General features: G+C 41.3%; 1 protein-coding gene across 2 annotated transcripts in view; it reads left to right on the top strand.

Moving 5' to 3' along the window:
- prkcea (protein kinase C, epsilon a) overlaps positions 1–14079 on the top strand; it is a 32810-nt gene extending 18731 nt beyond the window's left edge. Inside the window, exons 3-15 of one of the 2 annotated variants that reach the window (XM_080048491.1) lie at positions 1822–1987; positions 2309–2343; positions 3867–3955; positions 4329–4458; positions 5054–5196; positions 5471–5573; positions 6572–6768; positions 7911–8084; positions 8616–8770; positions 9178–9316; positions 10150–10338; positions 11321–11467; positions 11991–14079. In XM_080048491.1, coding sequence (XP_079904617.1) covers positions 1822–1987; positions 2309–2343; positions 3867–3955; positions 4329–4458; positions 5054–5196; positions 5471–5573; positions 6572–6768; positions 7911–8084; positions 8616–8770; positions 9178–9316; positions 10150–10338; positions 11321–11467; positions 11991–12140 — 1817 coding nt within the window. In that variant the 3' untranslated portion in view covers positions 12141–14079. Of the gene's footprint in view, positions 1–1818; positions 1988–2308; positions 2344–3866; positions 3956–4328; positions 4459–5053; positions 5197–5470; positions 5574–6571; positions 6769–7910; positions 8085–8615; positions 8771–9177; positions 9317–10149; positions 10339–11320; positions 11468–11990 lie in introns of both variants that reach the window. The other variant, XM_080048490.1, reaches the window with a different exon arrangement.
- The last annotated feature ends 9020 nt before the right edge of the window (positions 14080–23099 follow it).

Here is a 23099-nt window from a genome sequence, read left to right as displayed (position 1 = left end):
TTTCAGGAAGCTTTCTAACTTCAAAAAGTGTTCAAGGGATCCCATTTTCATGTGAGGAAAGTTTGTTTATTCAGTTATGACAATATACCTTAGAAAATGTTCGTCTCTCTGACACACCGATAGTGCAAGAAAAGTATGGCGAAAAAAAGTTTGGACTTCATTAGCGATCAATAGTTGAGTTGCTCTACAGTTTATTTCTGAAGCATTAACAAATTTGTTTCGCCCTCCTCCAACCGCCTACCTCTACCAGGGATAAAGGCTCCTTCTGTTTCAGGTTTAAAAATATCATTACATTTCACTGAGTGAGAGATGAACGCACTCTCTCTCCCACAAGCTTTTTTGATTTAGCTATATCCTGCAATGTACTTAAAGGTTGTGCAATTCCTACTAATAATTATTACCACGTACATTTTCTGTCCTTTAATCCCATGTGGTAAAATAGGACAATCTGTAACTCTTATATTCAGTCTTATTCAGCATCTCAGGATCCACTTGAACTAATTAATTAATAAATAAATTAATTTTTTTGGACAGCAGAATATGCTTTCTATGTATACACTATAGACAGTTTTTATCCCCCCTGTTGTTTTTTCTAGTTTTGAAGGAACATTTTTGGGGAGACAGTACACATAAAACAAACAAAGAATAAATATATATTTTTTGTACACATATCTAAAATCATATTCATTAACTGAGAAGCAGATGGATAACTGCCACCGCTGTATTGTTATTTATATTACCATATACCATCTGTAGTTCCACCTTTCCTTACTGTCTGCTGGTCCGTATGTGTGTGTGTTTATTGGACGGCCGTCTCCCAGTACGCCTGTCCGTCTCCACGACGATCAGTCTAAACTGTTGTTATGTCGCTGTCGTTGTCCCCCCCCCCACCCTTCCTTGTCAGCATGCTTGTGTGTGTGTGTGTGTGTGTGTGTGTGTGTGTGTGTGCGTGCGCGCATCCTGGACAGATGGTTAATGTATTATGTAAAACAAAGTGATCACAATAATGGCCTGTTAAGCTGTCTCCCCACTCTCACCGACACCACCATCGCACACAGAAAACACACACTTCCTCTCTCACGCACTCCTACTCTCTCTCTCACACACACACACACACACACACACACACACACACACACACACACACACACACACACTCTGAGTCCCTAGACAGCCTGTCTGTAATCGAGGAGCCCCAGCAGTAACCACATTTATAACGCACCCAGGAGAGGAACGGAGGGAGAGCCAATGGAAGGCAATCTAGGACAGCAGCTCAGAGAGAAGGAGAGAAAGAGAGAGAGAGAGAGAATGTGTGTGTGTGGTGTGTGGGAGTGAGAGTGGAGGTGGTTCTCTTGTCTTGAGGTTACCCTATGTTTCCGGGGAGATGCGGAGAGGAAGGGAAAAAGGCGCCCGCTGAGGAGGAGTATTCTAATATGCTGTCCTTCGTTTATAGTGCCCACACATGGAAGTATAAATAGCGTAGCACACGTACACACATACACACACATACACGCACACACACGCACACACACACACACACGCACACACACATACATATAGGCCTCTGGTAGGTGTGTTTGTGAGGAAGAGGGAAGGAGGGAGGGAGGGAGGTGGGAGGAAAAGGAAGACGAGATGCTGTTGAATGATTAAACATCTCGAGCAGCAACTTGATGCAGATGATCCTTATTTGTACAAAAGTGTCTCAGGAAGTTGAATCGATTAAGAAAACATCTGTCACGTGACTCAAAAAACATACAAAACATTTCTCTCCTGCTAGATTAACATTTGGGAGTAAAATTTGTGTTTGTTTCCTCCCAGCAGCCTCGGGAACCAACGAGAATGAGGAGCGGGTTTTTCGTGAGCGCATCGGTCCGCGCCGGAGACAGGGCGCCGTCCGAAGACGCGTCCATCAAGTCAACGGACACAAGTTCATGGCCACCTACCTGAGACAGCCAACCTACTGCTCACACTGCAGAGATTTTATCTGGTAGGAAGCGTGCACACACACGCACGCAAAGCACACACACATACACACGCGTGCGCGCGCACACACACACACACACACACACACACACACACACACACACACACACACACACACACACGTTTGTACGGTTGTACGGCTATTCTTGTGAGGACATTCGTTGACTTAATGCATTCCCTAGCCCCTAGTTGGTTCTCACAAACATATTTGTACAAGGACACACACACACACACACACACACACACACACACAATGTGACATACCTGCATTTATGTTTCACTAAAGTTGAAATGCTGACTCCACTCTGTGTGTGTGATCCGATAGGGGCGTGCTGGGCAAGCAGGGATACCAGTGTCAGGGTGAGTAGTTTTTCTTTTCTCTGGTGGATTACAATTTCTCAAGTAACACTGCACATCATGTATTATTTAAACATGAGAACACAAGAGGGGGATTACGTTGGACATCTGAATGACAGCTGTGATTTGGTCACAAGTAAACACCGTCAAAAAACTTCCTAAAAAATCAGCTGGGAATCAAAGTGTTACATACTGGCCTATTGAGGTGCTTCAGCCCAGATTTAAAACAATGATTCTGCGGAACATGATGTTCATGCACACTGAACATACAGTGGGTTGTGCCGTTTATGTAATATGGCGAGAGGTGCAGTAAAGATATTGTGGTCGGCTCTGTAATATTTCCATGAGCCGTCTCACACTAACACCGTAGAGAAACGCAGCCTGCTCATTTGAATGAGGCCACTCCCGCAGTACAGCCGAAAGCTTAAATAAATGCCGCTGTGACAACTTTCGAGAGTTGTTGTTAAAGTTACACACTGTTGTGCACAGTGCTTTGGTGTCTGTTAAACCTTCCAATGCAGTGGGAATGCACACTTACAAATAACATTTGCTGTTTTGAATATTTAACCGTGACGAGGATATTACCGAAAACAAAACCCACAGAATACCATCATTTGCCTAGAGGCTTGTCTACCTTATACAGCTTTCCACACAGGATGCACAACGGCTTGCTTACATTTTGGGTTTGTAGAGCTGCTAGCTAAAGCATTTTCTTAATTTTGAAATATTTTTGCTACTGCGTGTGACTGTGGCTCTGAGCACTGCCAAAACACAAGTGACCTACACTCCATACTGTGCCTGAACGCATCACGTGCAGACACATAAACTAGAACGGAAGCTGCTGCTGCTGCTCATGCTGACACACTTAAACCACATTACGGCTGTCCTTTGGAGATATTGTAGAAATTATGCATTTGCACACATTGGTAGTGAAAATAATTCCAAGATTTTGCAGAATAGGTCTGGTGTTAATGTTTGGGCTTGCGAGTGGGTCGTGGCTATAACATATGTAATGATACTTATGTAATGACTGATAACAGATCAGCTATCTGATAGCAGCACTATTTTCCTGTCTCAGTCTAACCTTTATACACTGCACTGTTTTGCACTTATTGGGCTCGTTCATCTATGTTTATGAGAGTCTGCGACTGCACAACCGCCCTGTTGCTTTTGTAGATTTTTGCATTAATTATTCAAGAGGTTAATTTTTCATTGTTGCATTTTTATATCGACTTTAACTGTGGGTCGATCACATCTGCCTGATGTCCGACCCCTTTTATAAGGTCAGTATTGGTGATAACTGATGATAAGTCAGCGCAATCGAAATCGATGCATCATGAACTTTGTGGAATATGATCACGTTTATTTCTCCCTGTCTTTATACAAACTGGGAGTAACAATGGTAACAGCAACATCACTTCCCTGTTAATCCAAAATGCTACAATCCAAACTAATTGTCATTTAGACTGCATTTGGCTTCGTTTAACTGAATGTGTGAGTGTCTGATGCCAACGTTTTGTTTTCAGTGTGTACGTGTGTCGTACACAAGCGCTGCCATGAGCTCATCATCACCAAGTGTGCCGGGATGAAGAAGCAGGAGGACACGCCTGAGGAGGTACACACACACACACACACACACACACACACACACACAAACACACAAACACACACTACATGCAAACAGCCAAGGACACCTGTTTTTTAAAGTTGGATACGTCCTCATCATATGAACACTGAATCATGTAGGAATAACTGAATATGAAACAGACACTCACCATTCAAAACCCTTTACTTAAGATAGCACGTGAACACTGTGTACCGACACTTGAGCCACATGCATTATTCCTCTGATAATACCACAGTGACCTCTTTATAACGCTGTGTGTGTGTGTGTGTGTGTGTGTGTGTGTGTGTGTGTGTGTGTGTGTGTGTGTGTGTGTGTGTGTGTGTGTGTGTGTGTGTGTGTGTGTGTTTGTCTCCCTCTGTAGGTGGGTTCACAGCGGTTCAGTGTTAACATGCCCCACAAGTTCAGTATGCACAACTACAAGGTGCCCACCTTCTGTGACCACTGTGGCTCCCTGCTGTGGGGCCTTATGAGGCAGGGCCTGCAGTGCAAAGGTGAGTTCAGGGACAGTGGGGAATTCACCGTTTGCTTCCTTCAACATGATGTGCACACAGTGAAAGGCTGTGAACAAAAAGACAAATGTTTCCAAAAATGTTGATTTTATGAAAGCTCAAACTGTGATCACTTTTTGGAGAAGATGCAGGACTTTATTTTGAAAGATTTTTTATACAATTTTTAAAGAAAATGTTTCTAGTTTTCTTCACAAACTCTACCTCATGTATCCCCTCCTGCATGCACATCTGTCACTACAAACATTTTCTATATTTAAAAAATTAAATTGAGAGCTGACTTAACTTTATTCCAAAGAATTTAAATTAAAAACATTTATATCTTTTCTGTCTAAATTGGAGCTTTTCAAAGTAAAATACCATGAGCAAGCAGATGGGCACCTGTGACCTTTCAGTTCAGATTGATCTCTTAAGCTACTCAGTAACATTAGAAATATTGTTTTTACATATTTGAGACATAAATCTTTGCTTGGTTTAACCTGTGTGTGTGTGTGTGTGTGTGTGTGTGTGTGTGTGTGTGTGTGTGTGTGTGTGTGTGTGTGTGTGTGTGTGTGTGTGTGTGTGTGTTGTTGTTGTGCAGTGTGTAAGATGAATACCCACAGGCGGTGTGAGAGCAACGTAGCTCCTAACTGTGGGGTGGACGCGCGGGGTATCGCTAAGGTCCTGGCTGACCTGGGAGTCACACCCGACAAGATCTCCAACACCGCACAGCGCAGGAGGAAGGTCAGCAGTCAGTTAGTCGCCCTCAAATAAAGACATTCACATTCTTAGGGGTTTTTTGTTTTAATAATTTCAAACACACATGGCCTTGCCTGTCAAGTTTTGATTATGCATTTCAAACCAGCTTGGTGTGTTTCTGTCAATGTGGAGCAACACATTAAAAAAGTCCCACGCTTCAGCTGAGCCACCGAAGGGTTACTGTTACTCCCTGATGTGAGGGACTTGTGAAGAGGGCAGCCCCGAATGGAACGGTCATGTTGTCTCTCTCCCTCTGCAGTTGACTCCAGGGCAGGACCCTCCCCAGTCTCCTCCTGAGCTCTCTCAGACTGAGGACAACAGCTTCAGCCAGCCAGCTGTCCCCACCTCCCCCTCACAGCAGGGTAACACTCAGCACAACACGCACACCGCACGCACGCACGCACGCACACACACACACACACACACACACGCACGCACGCACGCACGCACGCACACACACACACACACACATACACACACACACAGACCCACACACACCATCAGAAAACACACAGATTTGACGAAAACAGGCAGACGATTTCAAAGCCCTTTTGCGATGCGTTCTTAGCAGCATGGGTTTTTAATGTGTTCATTTTAACAGTAAGAGGTAGTATTTCCATTTCATTGATAATAGTGTTGCTCCTTTTGAAAAATAAAGTAGTTACATGTGTTATTGTCCTAAGCTTGAATTATCCAAGTATTATCCCCCTACCGCCCACCACCACCATTTGGTCGTCACAGTTAGTCACCGTCCTCTCTCACACGTTGCAAGCTGAGAAATCAAAAGTTAACTTTCTATTTGTGGAGGGATTCCAATTTTTGATTTGTTTTGTTTTATCGAGCAAAAGGACGATGTCAACAAGTCACTGCTGCTATATTTGAAATGTATTGAAATATATTCAGTGACAAATAATGTGCAAAATGTCATATTTTTTTTATTACATTTTTTACTAGGGACAAATAGATGTGCACAGCACAAAATTACAAAAGTTTCCCTCTTTCTCAACATAACAGAACAATGACCATTGGTCTCTGCATTGAAGGATAATGGAAGTAGATTAAATAAAACATATTAAATATTTTTCAAAATAAGACAGTAAAATGCCATGGGTACATAGTCTGGTTGCAAATAAACCATTAAAGTAAACTCAGCTAAAGAAACAAAGTAGAAGATTAATAGAAAACGAAATAAAAAATTATAAATATCTAAACAAATCAGATAAGATATTAATGACAAAATAAACAGCCTTTCACAGTTAAAAAAAACATCTTTTTAGCATAACAAGCTTTTTAGCAAAAAAGACAGTCAGCCTGTTTTCCGCTGATGCCTGACCTGCTTTATTTGCGATGCCACCCACAGACCTGGCGCAGTTAGCTCGGCTGCAGGACGCGCTGTCGCTGGAGCAGCAGGGCCCGCAGCACTCCACCACCTCCTCCTCCTCCTCTTCCTCCACCTCTTCATCCTCAGCGGGCAGGACGGAGAACGGAGCGCTCCAGAGGCGGACACTCAAGGACTTCAACTTTATCAAGGTCCTCGGCAAAGGCAGCTTCGGCAAGGTACGCTGACACAGAGGGGGGGCGTATGAGGGGGATGTTTGTTTGTTTACTGATCATTATGGACATAGACAAAACAGTATTTTTTTTTTGAATAATTTATCATTATCATTCATTATATATACAGTATATATATATACACTGCATTGACCTGGGTTCCCATTAGTCATAACTGCTGAATTATCAGGGGAGTTTATCAGGTATCATGAAGTAGCCAGTACCAGAATAATCCAGGTCTCATTTGAATTTTATTCAGACGGAGGCACTTTCACTTTTCCACAACCAGACTTTTCTCTCCATTAAAAACTTTACAGTTTGAGTTGGAAAACATTAAAATCTTCTACACCATGGTCGGCAGTAGCTTTATTTAAACATTCACACATGCGATGGCTCTTTATCAACGTTTAGTTCGACAAACCATCTGTGCAGATTGAACTGAGAAAGTAACACAATGTTGACTCGGTAAGAGAAAAAGCAATCCAATTATGCATTCATATATGTATAAGAAAGTCACTCATTAAACATTTATTCAACAGGGAAACAGTGAGATATTAGAATGATCAGAGTGTGAAGGTGCAATTTTACACATAATGTTTTCTCCTGCACCCTGATCACCAGAGCAGCATCTGTGATGAATATGTTGCTACTTTAACTTCTGTTATCTCCTGCTACCCCCTGCTGCCCTTTAAGCAACACAGCACTTTTCTCTGATGTTTCTTACACAGACTTTAACATGGACTTGGACTATTTTAGCAGTTTATAATGCACAGCATAAGTATGCCTCTTTTTTTCTACATTGTCTTATGTTTATTTATTTGAGTTATGCCTATGTGTTTTTTTTTTGTGTTTTTTTGGGCACTTTTGCTTTATCATTATCATTGTCATTTTTTGGAGAAAGAGATGAAATGGGGTAGACAGGGGAATGACATGCAGAGAACGACCCAAGCTGGATTTGAACCCGGGTCTGCTGCGACTAGGACTGAGCCCTATGGGAGGAGCGCTCTAACCACTACAACACAAGCGCCCCCTTATCTATGTGTTTGTTTATGACACTCGGTGTGCATTCTAATTGCCCTCCGGGGACAAATAAAGTGATTAGAATTGAACCTAATTGAATATCTTTCCCTCCTTCCTGTCTTTCCCAGGTCATGCTGGCAGAGCTGAAGGGGACGGAGGAGGTCTACGCTGTCAAAGTGTTGAAGAAGGACGTGATCCTTCAGGACGACGATGTGGACTGCACCATGACGGAGAAGAGAATCCTGGCCCTGGCCCGCAGACACCCCTACCTCACCCAGCTCTACTGCTGCTTCCAGACACGGGTATACACAGATTATATGTATATATATTTCACCTCTATCTATCTATCTATCTATCTATCTATCTATCTATCTATCTATCTATCTATCTATCTATCTATCTATCTATCTATCTATCTATCTATCTATCTATCTATCTATCTATCTATCTATCTATCTATCTATCTATCTATCTATCTATCTATCTATCTATCTATCTATCTATCTATCTATCTATCTATCTATCTATCTATCTATCTATCTATCTATCTGTCTATCTGTCTGTCTGTCTGTCTGTCTGTCTGTCTATCCGTCAATCCATCCATCCATCCATCTGTTCTTTCATCGATGAAGAATTGTGTGCATTTTGCAGAAGTTTTGACTAGATCATTTGATAAAAAAGAGATTTCAATGCATTAGCACTTTGCTGAACTGTTGAATTGTACAGTAAAAACCAAAAAATATTTAAGTAAAGTGTTTTGTAGAAAATAAAATAAAAATCTCTCTATCATTCACACACCAAACTCTCTCCCTCTCTCTTCTGTCTGTCTGCAGGACCGATTGTTTTTTGTAATGGAGTACGTGAACGGAGGAGACCTGATGTTCCAGATTCAGCGATCCAGGAAGTTTGACGAGTCTCGCTCTCGTTTCTACGCCGCCGAGGTCACATCGGCCCTCATGTTCCTGCACCGCAACGGCGTCATATACAGGTGAACGCCCCCCTTATGTTTATATTTATACGTCTCTGTCAAGGACACCCTTAACTGTTTTAAGAGGTGAATCCTTAGTGGAAAGTCAAGAGAATTTGATCAATTATTTGAGGAACTCGAGGGCTGTTAGAGTACTGCACGGTTGCAGGAGGTGTATAGCAACACATTTCACACTTTAATGGCATCATGTGGTGGTTCTCAAGTTATTTCTACATTGCTTGCTCACTTCACGCAGTGTGCCCAACTGCTAGAGAAAAACCAGATGGCACTAACTCTCTCTCTCTCTCTCTCTCTGTCTATCTGTGTGTGTGTGTGTGTGTCTCTCTCTCTCTCTCTCTCTCTCTCTCTCTGTCTGTCTGTGTCTCTCTTTCTCTCTCTCTCTCTCTCTCTCTCTGTCTTTCTCTCAGGGATCTGAAGTTGGATAACATCCTTTTGGACGCAGAGGGACACTGTAAGCTAGCAGACTTCGGCATGTGCAAAGAAGGCATCATGAACGGAGTGACCACCACCACCTTCTGCGGCACGCCTGACTACATCGCCCCTGAGGTGAGCTCAACGTTGGTTGTACGACCTACATCTATTGTGCATTTCTATTGTATTTTAGTTTTTATTGTACTGTAACTGGTAGGACAAAAATAGACAATTACCAGAGGGTCATATAATGAATATTCCCAGAATTTAAACATTTTCCTTTTCATTTGCTGTCAATAGGACTAATTGTTTCCGCGCTAGTGACTTTTTACTAACTTAGATGTGGTTGTTGTCTTGTAAAAAATCTTTCATCTCCAAAATGTCAACTCTTCCTTCAGTCTGAACAACAGCCTCTGTTTCCGCTTGATGGCACAATGACATTTACAGTACACAGTATTTTCTAAATCGCTTCAGTGTTGAGGTTTTCTCTTTCTATTAAATTGAATATTCAAACCATTTTTATCCGACCGTAGAAATGTTCTTTTAGATTTTGATGCTGTAGCTCGTTTTACTACTAAGCTTTTCCTTCATTTTAGTCAATTTAAATTTGATGCAGCCATTTCCTTGATAAGGAATATAAAGGACATTAGGATGTTTCACCATCCTTTATAATTTCTGCTATTCCATCTGTAAAGGAATGACCTTTTTTAGTTTGAAGACCTTCACCCACTAGCAAACGGTGGTAAACACTTGAAGTTATTCGGTTAAAATGACCGCTGAGACAGTTTTGTCTACTTTTAAGATCTAGGAAAACAGGCATTTATTAAAAGAAGGGACATATTATTTGCCTTGTCTTGTGTATACCAGTGGATCTGTATTGCAGTATTTTTCCCAGGTGAAGATGTGTGAAGGTGTTACGCTCTCTTCCGTCCTGCCATGTTAAACCCGTGTCATGTTGTTGTATTCAGATCCTGCAGGAGCTAGAGTACGGAGCCTCAGTGGACTGGTGGGCTCTGGGGGTGCTGATGTATGAGATGATGGCCGGACAGCCGCCCTTTGAGGCCGATAACGAAGACGATTTGTTTGAGTCCATCCTCCACGACGACGTGCTCTACCCCGTGTGGCTCAGCAAAGAAGCCGTGTCCATCCTGAGGGCGGTATGTGTTGTTTCCCCTCTGTGTGCATGTTCTGTTTGATTAAGACAAAACAAAGAGATATTCTATTGTCTTCAAGATTGTATTTTATCCCCTTCAGAAGTGACACGTGCTGAAGGCGTATTTGGCCGAATAGTTTCATTGTGCCGTAATTCAATTCTTCATATTCTCAGATCCTAATCAGAAAAATGTGCCCTATAAGAATGGCCTGTTTTTCATATCCATGTAAATTTGACGCTTTTGGCAACAAATCAATGAGGAGGACAGTTTGTGAATAACAAAAAAATAAAAAATGAGGACAATTTTGTGCAATATCAGATAGTGAAAAATAAATTCTAACACAACCTTAGTAAATGACTGTGGCCAGGTTTGAACTTCACTCTCAAAATCACCTTTCGATATTGCATTTTGTCTTTCTACTAAAACACTTTGAGAAGACTTGTTATTGTGTTTTTAGTGGCCATTGTTGTGGCATGATCATTCATGCTTCTATCCTCAGAACTGAACTTGACTGCACTTAACACAGAGGTCTTTTTTATTTACTCCAATGTGACACTCAGAAGAATACATCCGTCAAAGAGTTCAAAGTGATAACAATGGGATCATAAAACCGCAGTAGATTGCAAAGTGCTCTTACAGTGCTGAACGGCCAGCAGAACAAAAGAGACACAGCTCTCAGTCACAGTAAATAACACCAGCAATCTGCTGACCTGATTCATCGCTACGCCTCTTTGTTAGTAACGTCCACACAGCCATTAATGCCTCCGCTCTATTAATAGCTCTGAAATGCTTCTGTCCTCGTCGTTTTATGGATGAAACCGCAGCGTAAATGGGGTGGTTAGAGGCTAAATAATAAATGTCTTGTTTTTGTGTGTGTTTGTCTGCGTTTATGTGTATCTGCATGTGTGTGTGTGTGTGTGTGTGTGCCTGTGTGTGTGTGTGTGTGCATGTGTGTGCGTGCGTACGTGCGTGCGCGTGTGTGCAGTTCATGACCAAGAACCCGGCCAAGCGTCTGGGCTGCGTGGTGAGCCAGGGCTGTGAAGAGGCCATCAAGACCCATGCCTTCTTCAGAGAGATCGACTGGGTGCTGCTGGAGCAGAGAAAAGTCAAACCCCCCTTTAAACCCCGTATTGTAAGAGACACACACACAAACACAAACACAAACACACACACACACACTTTCCTTTTCAGCCTTACACAACTATAAATGAAATAGTACTGTTTCTGTGACTATTTAAAAAAAAATCCTGATTTCAAGCTAGACAATATCACTTTAGCATAGCATCAGCCACTACAGCTACTAAAGAGACAGTTGTAAAAATATGCTAAATACTCATCTACTTTTTTAATAAAATAGCTTTTATTCAACAAAAATGCTACGCAACTGTAACAATAGCATAAGTGAAAGAGGCGCATAAACACAGCAAACTGACTTTGCGTTATACAGCAATGTTTATTTGTTATCAATGAAATACATCCAGCTTTCCTGTTAGTCAACTTGTTAACCAATGTGGGTGAAAATACAGTATGTACATGACAGTTAGTCTCAATGATCAGAAGGTGGCGCTCTAATGTCACTTTTTAAGCACCGCATTGTTGTCAAGTTTCATTCTCTGACGTCTCTCCCCTCTGTGTGTGTGTGTGCACCCCTACAGAAAACCAAGCGAGATGTGAATAACTTTGACCAAGATTTCACCAAGGAGGACCCGGTGTTGACGCCTACAGACGAGGCCATCATCCGACAGATCAACCAGGAGGAGTTCAAAGACTTCTCCTACTGCGCCCCCGAGGAGGCTCAGACCTAACACACACACACACACACACACACACACACACTGATCCAACAACACTACACCTGGCACACACGTACACACGCACTCTGACACTCATACATGTGAAGAATCCTAAAATCCCTTTACAAATAACACACACAGGCGGACACACACACACACACACACACACACACACACACACACACACACACACACACACACACACACACACACACACACACACACGTGGTCAATCCTTTACTTTGAAGCTATTGGTTGTCTTTACTTTTTGGAATATTCTTTACTTGCATTGTGTTCTTGTTCTTGTTGCCTGGGTTTATTATGAATATTAATATGACTATCACTATGACTATGAATATGAATATGAATATACACACACACACACCTGCACATGCTCTCTCACACACATTTTCTCATGTACACACTTTTAATGCAGATTTACACACTACACACTACAATCCAAAAAAACTCTTACACTCCTACAAGCTCACTGCACATGCTCAGACAACCAAACGCAGACACACACAGACACTCACACACACACACACACACACACACACACACACACACACACACACACACACACACACACACACACACACACACACTCTGACACTGCTTCTCTCTCCCCAGCACACAATGTGGACTGTACAGTAAAGGTGCTGGGTGCAGAGCCCTGTATATAGCCTGTGTTGAGTGGCTGTATTGTGTTGGTATCGTCTGCTAGTTACAGTCGTGGCGCATGGACAAGCACCCTACCTGTGTTATTACTGTCCTTTATCGTGGACCAGTTAGGGCCAAAATGCCCTTTTTTGTGCAATACCCTGACTATCTATATATATTTTACGTTTTTTTGTTTTGTTCGTTCATGTGTTATAATTTGTGTGTGTGGTATGATTGAGGTATTTGTGCTCTCATCTTTCTTACACAATCAGACCCCTGTCCTCTTGTGCATAAAAGTGAATGTCGATGCTTGACAAGTTACAGGCTATTGAACTAATTACGTGGAGTGTTACGGGCAGCCTGTGGTAGCAGTTTTTAAAAAAAAGAAGCCCGATTTCCACCTATTTAATCCATCTGCTAAGTTTTTCAGAAGTCTGGTCCTGACAAAGTGTGAATGTGAAGGCCCCATGGACAGTAATTATTTTTGTTGTTGTTTTTTTTGTCGTGAATGTACATTTTCATATGTGTGAATGCTTGATTTATTTGTCTTCTCCTTTTAGTCTTCAGCATTTCCGATTCTATAGTTACCATCAGTGTTTTCAGCTCCCCCTTTCCAAAGCACCAACTCCCCTTTGCCTCCAGCAGCCGTCTCACTCACGCCAAAAAACCACTTGCTTTTCTGACTTTTTTGCGTTTTTTGTTATTTTTTTCTTTCAAGAATGGCTTTTCTTTTTCTTATTGCTCTCTTCCTTTTTTTATTATTATTATTATTATAATTATTATTGTAAAGTGTATTTGGAGGAAAAAAAACCTTTTGTGTACAATACTATAAACTATACTATCATAGGTCTGTTACAGCCGAGCGAAAAGAAATGTGGAAACCAGCAGCTAAATTACCTCCCATTTCAAACACACGCATGCACACACACACATACACACGCATGCGCACACACACACACACACACACACACACACACACACACACACACACACACACACACACACAAAACACCACATACAGACTCTCTCCTTTGCCTCCTCCCTCTTCTCTTCTCACTCTCTTTCTCACACACACATCTGCACTAACACACACGCACACACACACACACACACACACACTCACACACACTCACACAGAAGGACTGTTGTCGCGTGTACTGTACAGTGATTCTGAAGGCGAGCTGGTTTGCTCTGTGTGCAGTAGAAGTCGGTGTGTTTAGTGAAGCTTTGTGCACCCAGGGGTTTATGGCTGTTCCCGGTCACACTATCTTACTCTGTGCCAAAAATGTAGTGCAACAGCCGGGCTAGTCCTGTCTGGTCTGATTCCAATAAAACACTGAGCTGTCTACATCACTCCCAAGACTCTTTCTTTGTCATATTTTACTTCCTCTTTGACTTAACTTTTATTTTTTGTAGATATTTTTGCCTGCTGCTGCTCTGTGGGATGCTACAAAGTTTGTATGAGAGAAGAAGAAAAGAGGATAGAGTGTAAGGCGGGAGGAAGGGGAGGGGATGGATGATGCTTTTCCTGGCCAGCTGACCTATTATCGCGCTCAGTCATTTGGAGGGGCCTGTAGGTGACACACACTGCAGTGACAGTCTGTGCAAGTCGTCTGTGACATTTGGCAGCGCTAATTGCCTCTCTGAGTAATTAGGACTACCTGTGATGGTGTAAATTACAGTGGAGAGATTCCCTGCTGTGCTATGAACTCCTGCCTGCCACTGTCTTTTTTTTTTCTTTTTCTTTTTTTTCATTCACCATGACACAGGATAGGGACACATGTTGGACGCGATGACAGCCGACAAGGAGAAGAGAAGGTAAAGCCGTCACCTTCACAACTGTATCTGATGTGGTCTTGAAGATATATTCTGTTCTATTTTTGCACAAAACAAAAAACTTTTAATTTTATTTGTTTAATTTTTTTTTCATAAACTTTTTTTTAACTGTTATATATTGTGGTATACAGTAGGAACCTCATTTACAATATGGCCGAGTAAAGTTGTTCCTGTGCCACTCTGGTCAGGCACTGAGGTTGATGTGGTGGGCCCACAGATGGTGTCATTCTGGCCACGCTGTGGGCATCTACACCACCCAAGTCTGGACCACAATGCACTGCTGTCCTTCCCCATCTGTCCCTCAGTGGTGTAAAAACTACTACAACCAGTTAAAAAAGAGTGAAACTGACAACACTCTGATGGAAGAATACAAGATAATTTGCGCAATCAATATCACAAGTGAAAGTAAAAAGTATTAGTGGCAAACTGTGCTCTTTTCAAAAGTAAAATACATGACAATTTGCTGAAATTTGAGATTTCCTAACTCACTAAAGTCATTATAGCTGAGGTATTACATGCTTTCCTAACACGTGTAGAAATATCTACTAATTGATATAATGTCAAGATGGAACATGTGTTTCAGAGTTCCTGCAAGGTTTTGGACACATTACAGATATCTGGATATAATATATGTAATTATAATAATATTTTATTTAACAGACAAAAGTGTTGTTTTATCAGTTTTAGGTCTTTTTGGACGTCTGATTCTAAATCCACAAAGTTACAGCTGTAGTGAGCAAAACATACAGGAAAATGTGAGAAAAGCACAGCATTACTATAGGCCTATACAGTAAGTTAAGTACTTCAAAGATGCGTTGCTCACTTGCACATCTGCACATCTCACTGTGGTTTAGTTGAATCAGCCATTACAGAGTTACAGTGTGAAGTGTTTCCATTCCATGTTCACACAGCTACATATTATGTCTGTTGGAATTGCTCTGTGTTATAGTGACTTTATTCCACTCCATTGTCATTTTAGTTACATTACCGGTAATTCCATGTGCATTTTACTAAAATGACTTGAGGCTATAGATGATTACTTTCCGACCCCTGCAGGGCGATCAGCCGGGAGGCGGCTAGGAGGAGAAGGCGGGTTGAGTCCGATGTGTTTGGAGACTTATCTGGTCTGCTGCCGCTCCAGCCCGCCGCCAGATTACACCTGGACAAGCCGTCTGTCATTCGCCTCACCCTCAGCTACATACGCATGCACGCGCTACTCAAAGGTACCAACAGTACACACACACGCACACACACACACACACACACACACACACACACACACACACACACACACACACACACACACACGTTTAAAGGGGGCTTATAGCTACATAAAGAAAATGTTGCACCACATCTATAAACAAAATATCATATTTGCTTAAGAGGGAATTCTTTAATAATTTGCTCAATCAATACCATTATCAATACTTTAAAACAATTAATTTGTTTTGCAGCAGTTAAAATATGACAATTTTCTGCAATTTCATTGTTTAGAGCTGTGCAATAAATAAAGCTTTAATGTGTTTTTATGCAACAGTGTTAAAAAAACTGCATATTTCAATTTGACTGTACACTGATAAAGACAGATACTCAAAGTTCTGCGAAATATAATTCTGCTTTAGGAAAACACAGATCTGTTTGTTGTGGTCAACTGTTGCAACAGGTGCAAGACAGAGGCCTGAAATACACACACACACACACACACACACACACACACACACACACACACACACACACACACACACACACACACACACACACACACACACACACATATCCTTTCATCTCAGTTCCCATTAAAACTGAACCCACTGAAATACAGACTAGAATAGAATTGTGTCTCATGAAAATACCTATTTTAACACAGCGAGTTTGTAAAAATCAAAATCAAACAGTAGCACAAGCAATACAACCAAGGCCTTTCTTATTCTGTTTCAGAGAACACTTGGTCAAAAGCAGTGGCTGCCAGTCACACAGTAAAATGTGCAGGTTTGAAAGGTGTAGGGGAGCTGCGTGAGAGTGAGAGAGCGCGTGATGAGGAGGAGAAAGAAACAGAGGCAGTCCAGGCCTGTCACGAGACCAACATGTTCCTGAGGGTCCTGGAAGGCTTTCTGATGGTCCTGTCTACTGACGGAGACATGGTCTATCTGTCTGATAACGTCAGCAAGTACATGGGCCTGTCACAGGTACACACACACACACACACACACACACACACACACACACACACACACACACACACACACACACACACACACACACACACACACACACATTTGTACATACATGTTTTAATATTCAGGATTTGTACTTTTGTTTTTGTTTTATGACAGACTGAGCTGATGGGACACAATATTTTCGAGTTCACTCACCCGTGTGACCACGAAGAAATCAGAAATAACCTACGTCTTACAGCAGGTGTGTTTGTGTGTGTGTGTGTTTTATGTGTGTGAGAAGTAAAAACACTGACGGGAGCAAAAGTCTATGTTGTGTATCCTGTGGTATTGGTTATGAGGTCTTTTATCCACGCTTGAACGTGTTGATCCATGTAGTTGATTAAATCACTTGTTTTTTCAGAGGAAGTTTGGTGCGGTGCAAAGAGGGACTTTGTCATCAGGATAAAAAGTGCTCTGACCCACAGAGGAAGAAGCGCCAACCTCAAGTCGGCAACGTGGAAGGTTGGTGGGAAACGACACCGCTCGAAACAGAAATTCAAAACAAGAATTTGCCTGAAGCAGAAAAAAAACAATATAATTGGAAGTCCTTAGAAACCTGTAAAGTAGAGTACACCATGTTAGTTGTTAAATTAATTTTTTGTTTTTGTGTTCCTTTTTTCATGTGTGTGTGTGTGTATGATCTCTAAAACAAAACAAAAACATAATAAAGTATTTAAAAATACATGTATTTATCTGCGCTGTTTTCAGGTTCTCCACTGTCAGGGCCGAGCAAAGGTGTGTGTCGCTCTGTCTCGGGTTCCCTTCCTGCTGCTGACCTGCCAGCCTCTGCCCCTAACACACACACTCCTCAGCACACACACCTTCAACAGCCAGCACAGCATGGACATGAGGTTCACATACTGTGACCAGAGGTGATTTATGCAATCGTGCTCGCACGCACGCACGCACGCACACACACACACACACACACACACACACACACACACACACACACACACACACACACACACACACACACACACATACTTCCACATTGACTTTTAGGTAAAATGTCCAGCCTATGTGCAGTTACAATGTATGCTTTATTTATTCTCATGAATCGTCTGAAATTTCATATTAAATCAATTGAAAAATTACTTCAACATCGTGATGGAATTGCATTTGAAAAAGCATTTAGAGTCATTTCAATGTCATGTAGTCATGTCATGTAGTTGGAGTTGTGATGCCATTTTTTCAAAATGATATATTGTCAAGCATTTTTTTTTATAGAGTTTTAGAGTTTCCAAAGATTTGAAAACATTTCTGGATAATTATTTAGCAAAATAATAAAATTATAATTCCATTTTATGGACTGAGCAATTAAACACATGACGTTTTGAGGTACTATATGATGCTGCGAGTGTGTGTAATAAGGTGGTTTGAACGTCTTTTGAGCTACTTAATGGGAAACAGAGTAAGGAAACTGCATGACAACGATGACAAAATCAGTTATCTTAGTTCCCTCTTTATCTTCCCCCTTTTAAAAAAAAACATTTTAGACCGTTTTACTGCATAATATCAGTGAACCTTAAGCTTGGTTGTTTCTGCTGCTGAATAAGTGAAACTTCCTCTGGTCTATGTGAGGAGTTAGTAATCAACACACGTGTGACCAAAACAGTAACTAGCTCATTAACATGCACTTAGTTGGTGATTTGAAAAATATTCCATTAAGCAAGTATAGGGGAAGGTGGGGTGATTTGTGCAACTTTTTACTCAAAGTGATTTTAAAGTGAGGCCTTGACAGTTATGTCTCCAACTCAAATATGTACATATATTTCAGGATGTTGTGCATCCCTGGCAATAAAAACTTTGGATCTGGAATAAACTGTTTAAGAAATATAGCTTTCGGAAAAAAAGTTGTCTTGACGCACAAATCACCCCACGTAGTGGGGTGATTTGTGCGTCATTGTGTCACAATGACAAAGTCACCATCATCATCTTTCTGGCCATCTGAACTCTCATCAGTGGTGTCGTTAAGTGGAATTGAGATGTCACTCTCTTCTGAGCTACTGTAGACAATCACTTTCTTTTGGTGACCAGCGTATACAGCCATGCCACTGGCACAACTCTCAGAAATGTACTTTGCACTAGTTGCTCCGTGCTTGTGGAACCAACTGCCACCTGACAAATGTGATTCCCCCTACATTTCTGCCTTTAAATCAAGGCTCAAAACCCATATGTACACCCTGGTGTTTCCTCCCCATTAACTATCTTACCTCTGCACTACTATCTGTGTTTATGTGGATGTATGGGCTTTACGTCTTTTATTTTGGTTATTGTTATTGTACCTTCATTGTTTACCTACTGAATGCACTATGTACAGCACTTTGGACAGTGCAAACTGTCATAAATGTGCTTTTATAAATACATTTTACTTACTTACTTACTTATAACTCACCCAGGCCCTTGCGCACAAATCACCCCATCCCCAGAATTTTGGATAATAGGCATGATGCAGCAATTTAGGGTTGACATTGTGCTAACTATATAGACTCAAAGTGTAGCATACCAAAGCACTAAACATGTGTCAAATGTTTTCAAACGTGTCTATAATTGTTCAGACACAATAATCAAAAAACCTTGATCATGGAAATTTTACTTTGAAAGGCAAAACACAGTTTTTTGAGCTTAAATGTGCTTATATCTTATTCCTTGTGTCTCCCTTCTTTACAGGATGAGTCAAATGGATGGCTCTTCTTAAATATGTGGTCACATTTCCAATTTCTTCCACGGTTTTCTAGAAACAAGGGGTTTTGCATCTTCCAAAATGCACAAATCACCCCACCTTCCCCTATTATGTTCAAATGATTATGTTTTTTTTCAGAGTGACTGCGCTGTTAGGATTCAGTCCTGAGGAGATGCTGGGTCGCTCCATCTATGACCTCTGTCACACACTGGACACAAACTGTTTGACCAAAAATCATCTCAACTGTGAGTACACACACACATGAAACGTCTCTCGAATTTTTGTTGTATTTTGCATACAATGACAATTAAGGATTCTTATCTAGTCTTATCTTAACACATACACACACGCACGCACGCACACACACACACACACACACACACACACACACACGCACGCATGCACGCACGTACAAACACACACACACACACACACACACACACACACACACACACACATTTCATACCTGTAAATCCCCTATCCTCTCTGACAGTGTGTTTGAAGAGCCAGTCAGTCAGCGGTCAGTACAGGATGCTGGTGAGAGGTGGAGGTTACGTCTGGGTAGAGACTCACAGTGCCGTCATCCCCAGTGTCAGACCCGCCAAGTCCAGGCCTGGTGCCCACCAGCCACTCTGCATCCTATGTGTTACCTATGTCCTTAGGTGAGTGTGTGTGTGTGTGTGTGTGTGTGTGTGTGTGTGTGTGTGTGTGTGTGTGTGTTATTCACATTTTGGTTTTCAGTGAAATTTTGGAAATGTATTGTAATCAATTGTGTGACCTCTTGACCTTTCATTTAGCCATCAACAGGTAAAAAAAAAAACGTTGTTTCATGATCAAAACCCTGCAAAACGAATGACATCCCATTCAGCTGTAGCTGTACTTTAGTGCTATAAAGCAAATAAGAGCAGCTTAACTCAGATTGTGGACATCAGCATGCTAGCATTTTGCATCTTTAGCATAAAGCATGCTGACGTTCGCGTTCAGCTCAGTGCACCACTGTGTAGCATTAGTACAGCCTCACAGAGCTGCTAGCATGGCTGTAGTGTTTAGTGTTTTTAAAGTTGCACTGACATAGGAGATTTGAGAACCAGCTGCCAAACAACAATGTGCCTAACAGGCGACAGGTGCCACATCTATGCTCCGTTTTTGGGAGACTTGTGAAACCGCGATTTAAAAAGAAAAATACCCTTATGTTAATGAATGAGTTATTTTAACCCAGGCTTTAACTTATACTAATTAGGCTAACACTGTGTTGTCCCTTACCTTTTCAAATGCAACTTCTCACATTTGACTTGAACCTGAGAGTATTTTTTCATCAAATCACAAAAAAATAAAAATAAATGATTTCCAAAATAGTTTGCAATTAGTTTTGTGTTGAGTGACTTATTGGCACTAGTTTGGTAAATGGTTGAAAGTAAAAAATGGAAAAAAAATTGAAAAGTCCTAAAACCTTTAAAACATCCAGTTGGGTCCTTTTAAGTGGAGCTTATAACCTGTTTCAGCTGTTATAGTAGTACATTTCAGAGTAGTATAATTTCTCATAGTTTTTAATGCTGTTTGCGTGTGTGTCTCACAGTGGAGTGGAGGAGCCGTCCCTACAGCTGTCTTTGGACCAAACCGTCCACAGACGTTTGATCTGACGCTGGAGTCTGAAGAACAGTCCACCAAAGCAAAAATCTTCTCTACCTCCGTCCGTGAATCAGTTATTTTCATTCATCACTAACTCTTATTAAACATAAACATTTCAAATTAAAAAATAACATTTGCTGTGTGTTTCTGAAAGTATCCCTTTTGTTACCACCAGACAATTAAACCAAACCTTGGTAAAAAGTTGATTATTTTACGTTGTGATAGTTCAGACACAAAAGCATTTTTTTTTTTACTTTGCAGTTTTGTCGCGCTGTTTTGCATAATCATTCCGGAAGCGCCATTTCTGTCTGAAGTAAACTGGAAGATGTGCAGACTGTGGTTGACAGACAGTTGACATGGGGCGTAGTGAGAGTTGATCTCTGTTGATAAAAACAGGCAGTTTGACTCTTTTCTGACCTCTCAGGGCCTGACCCTACTTCCTCTGGGGTTTCCTTTTGGGGCCACCTGACACGTGGGGTGACATCTGACTGTCGCGCATAGACAACAGTGTACAATACACACACACACACACACACACACACACACACACACACACACACACACACACACACACACACACACACACACACACACACACACACACACACACACACACACACAGTATATGTATTGAGAGATATATGCATTGTGCTGATGAGGAGATGTGAGCAGACACAAGTCAAAACCACAGCTTCCTGAATAGAGACACTCGATAGGAAAGTTCTCGTGGGAACTGTTTCAACTTTTTACCTCTCGCAGTTTTGAATACACACGTTCACACGCTCACACAGACACAGACACACACAGACACACACACACACACACACAGACACACACACACACACACACACACACACACACACACACACACACACACACACCAGACAATTTCAACTTTCGGTTCAACTGGCTTTACTGTTATGAAAATAAGTTTAATTGTCAACTGAAATAAAACCAATCGGAATAAAATGCAGGATGACAATGATCGGAACTATAAGAAAGTTAAGAAATAATAGTATATTAAGCTCATAGCACACGTTGGGATAAGCCTAGTTTTGGGAGGTAGAGAGGGGAGTTGGGGGGGGGGGGGGGTCTGTGCAACAATCAGGCCCCTTAATACTAATGCAATTCTTAGCTCCTGCACTATAAGGTAGGTATTACGACATGAATAACTTCTTTGCTTTTCTGCTGTGTAATTTTAAGGCATACTGATGATTTACAGTAGTTTTTTATACATTTGATGTATTCAGGCATTGCTTGGACCGATAGATCACATAGAGCACACTTGGCATTTGTTATAAACAACACACACACACACACACACACACACACACACACACACACACACACACACACACACGCACGCACACACACACTTATATGAAACATAGCCCCCAAAGCTGTCTAAAGCTGCATGACATGTCTTTATTACAGTGGATGTTTGTGTCCTTTTCCAATAAATGTTATTTATATTTTTAAATGTAATATATACATCTATGGAAAACTATTACCTGTTTTATTAAAGGGCCAAAGCTACAGTAAACATCCTCTGTCACTGGTCTGTTGCCAGAGATTTGGAAAGATCAGATTTTTTTGCCAACACTCACATACAATAGACAAGAGTTAGAGTTCTATGTTTTTGGTGGCGTATACTCAATTTAATTATGAATCGCAATAAATAACAATCACAATATGATGATGGGGGTTAATATCCATTATCGGCACAAATATTTTCACAATATTGTGATGCAATTAACATACTCTCTATCAGATGTAAGGTACAGTGAGTGATTCCAGTATGTTTGTAGGAGTATATTTTGATGATCATCGTGAGTAAATCGCAATTATTTTGGCCGTGATAATCACCACATTAATTTTTTTTACATTGCCCCATGGCTAATCCGCATGGCAGAGGTAAAAAAATATACATATTTTCGTAAT

Source organism: Ammodytes marinus (assembly GCF_949987685.1).
Source record: "Ammodytes marinus genome assembly, chromosome: 20".
NCBI classification, from domain to species: domain Eukaryota; kingdom Metazoa; phylum Chordata; class Actinopteri; order Uranoscopiformes; family Ammodytidae; genus Ammodytes; species Ammodytes marinus.
This window is presented reverse-complemented; position numbering and strand designations above follow the sequence as displayed.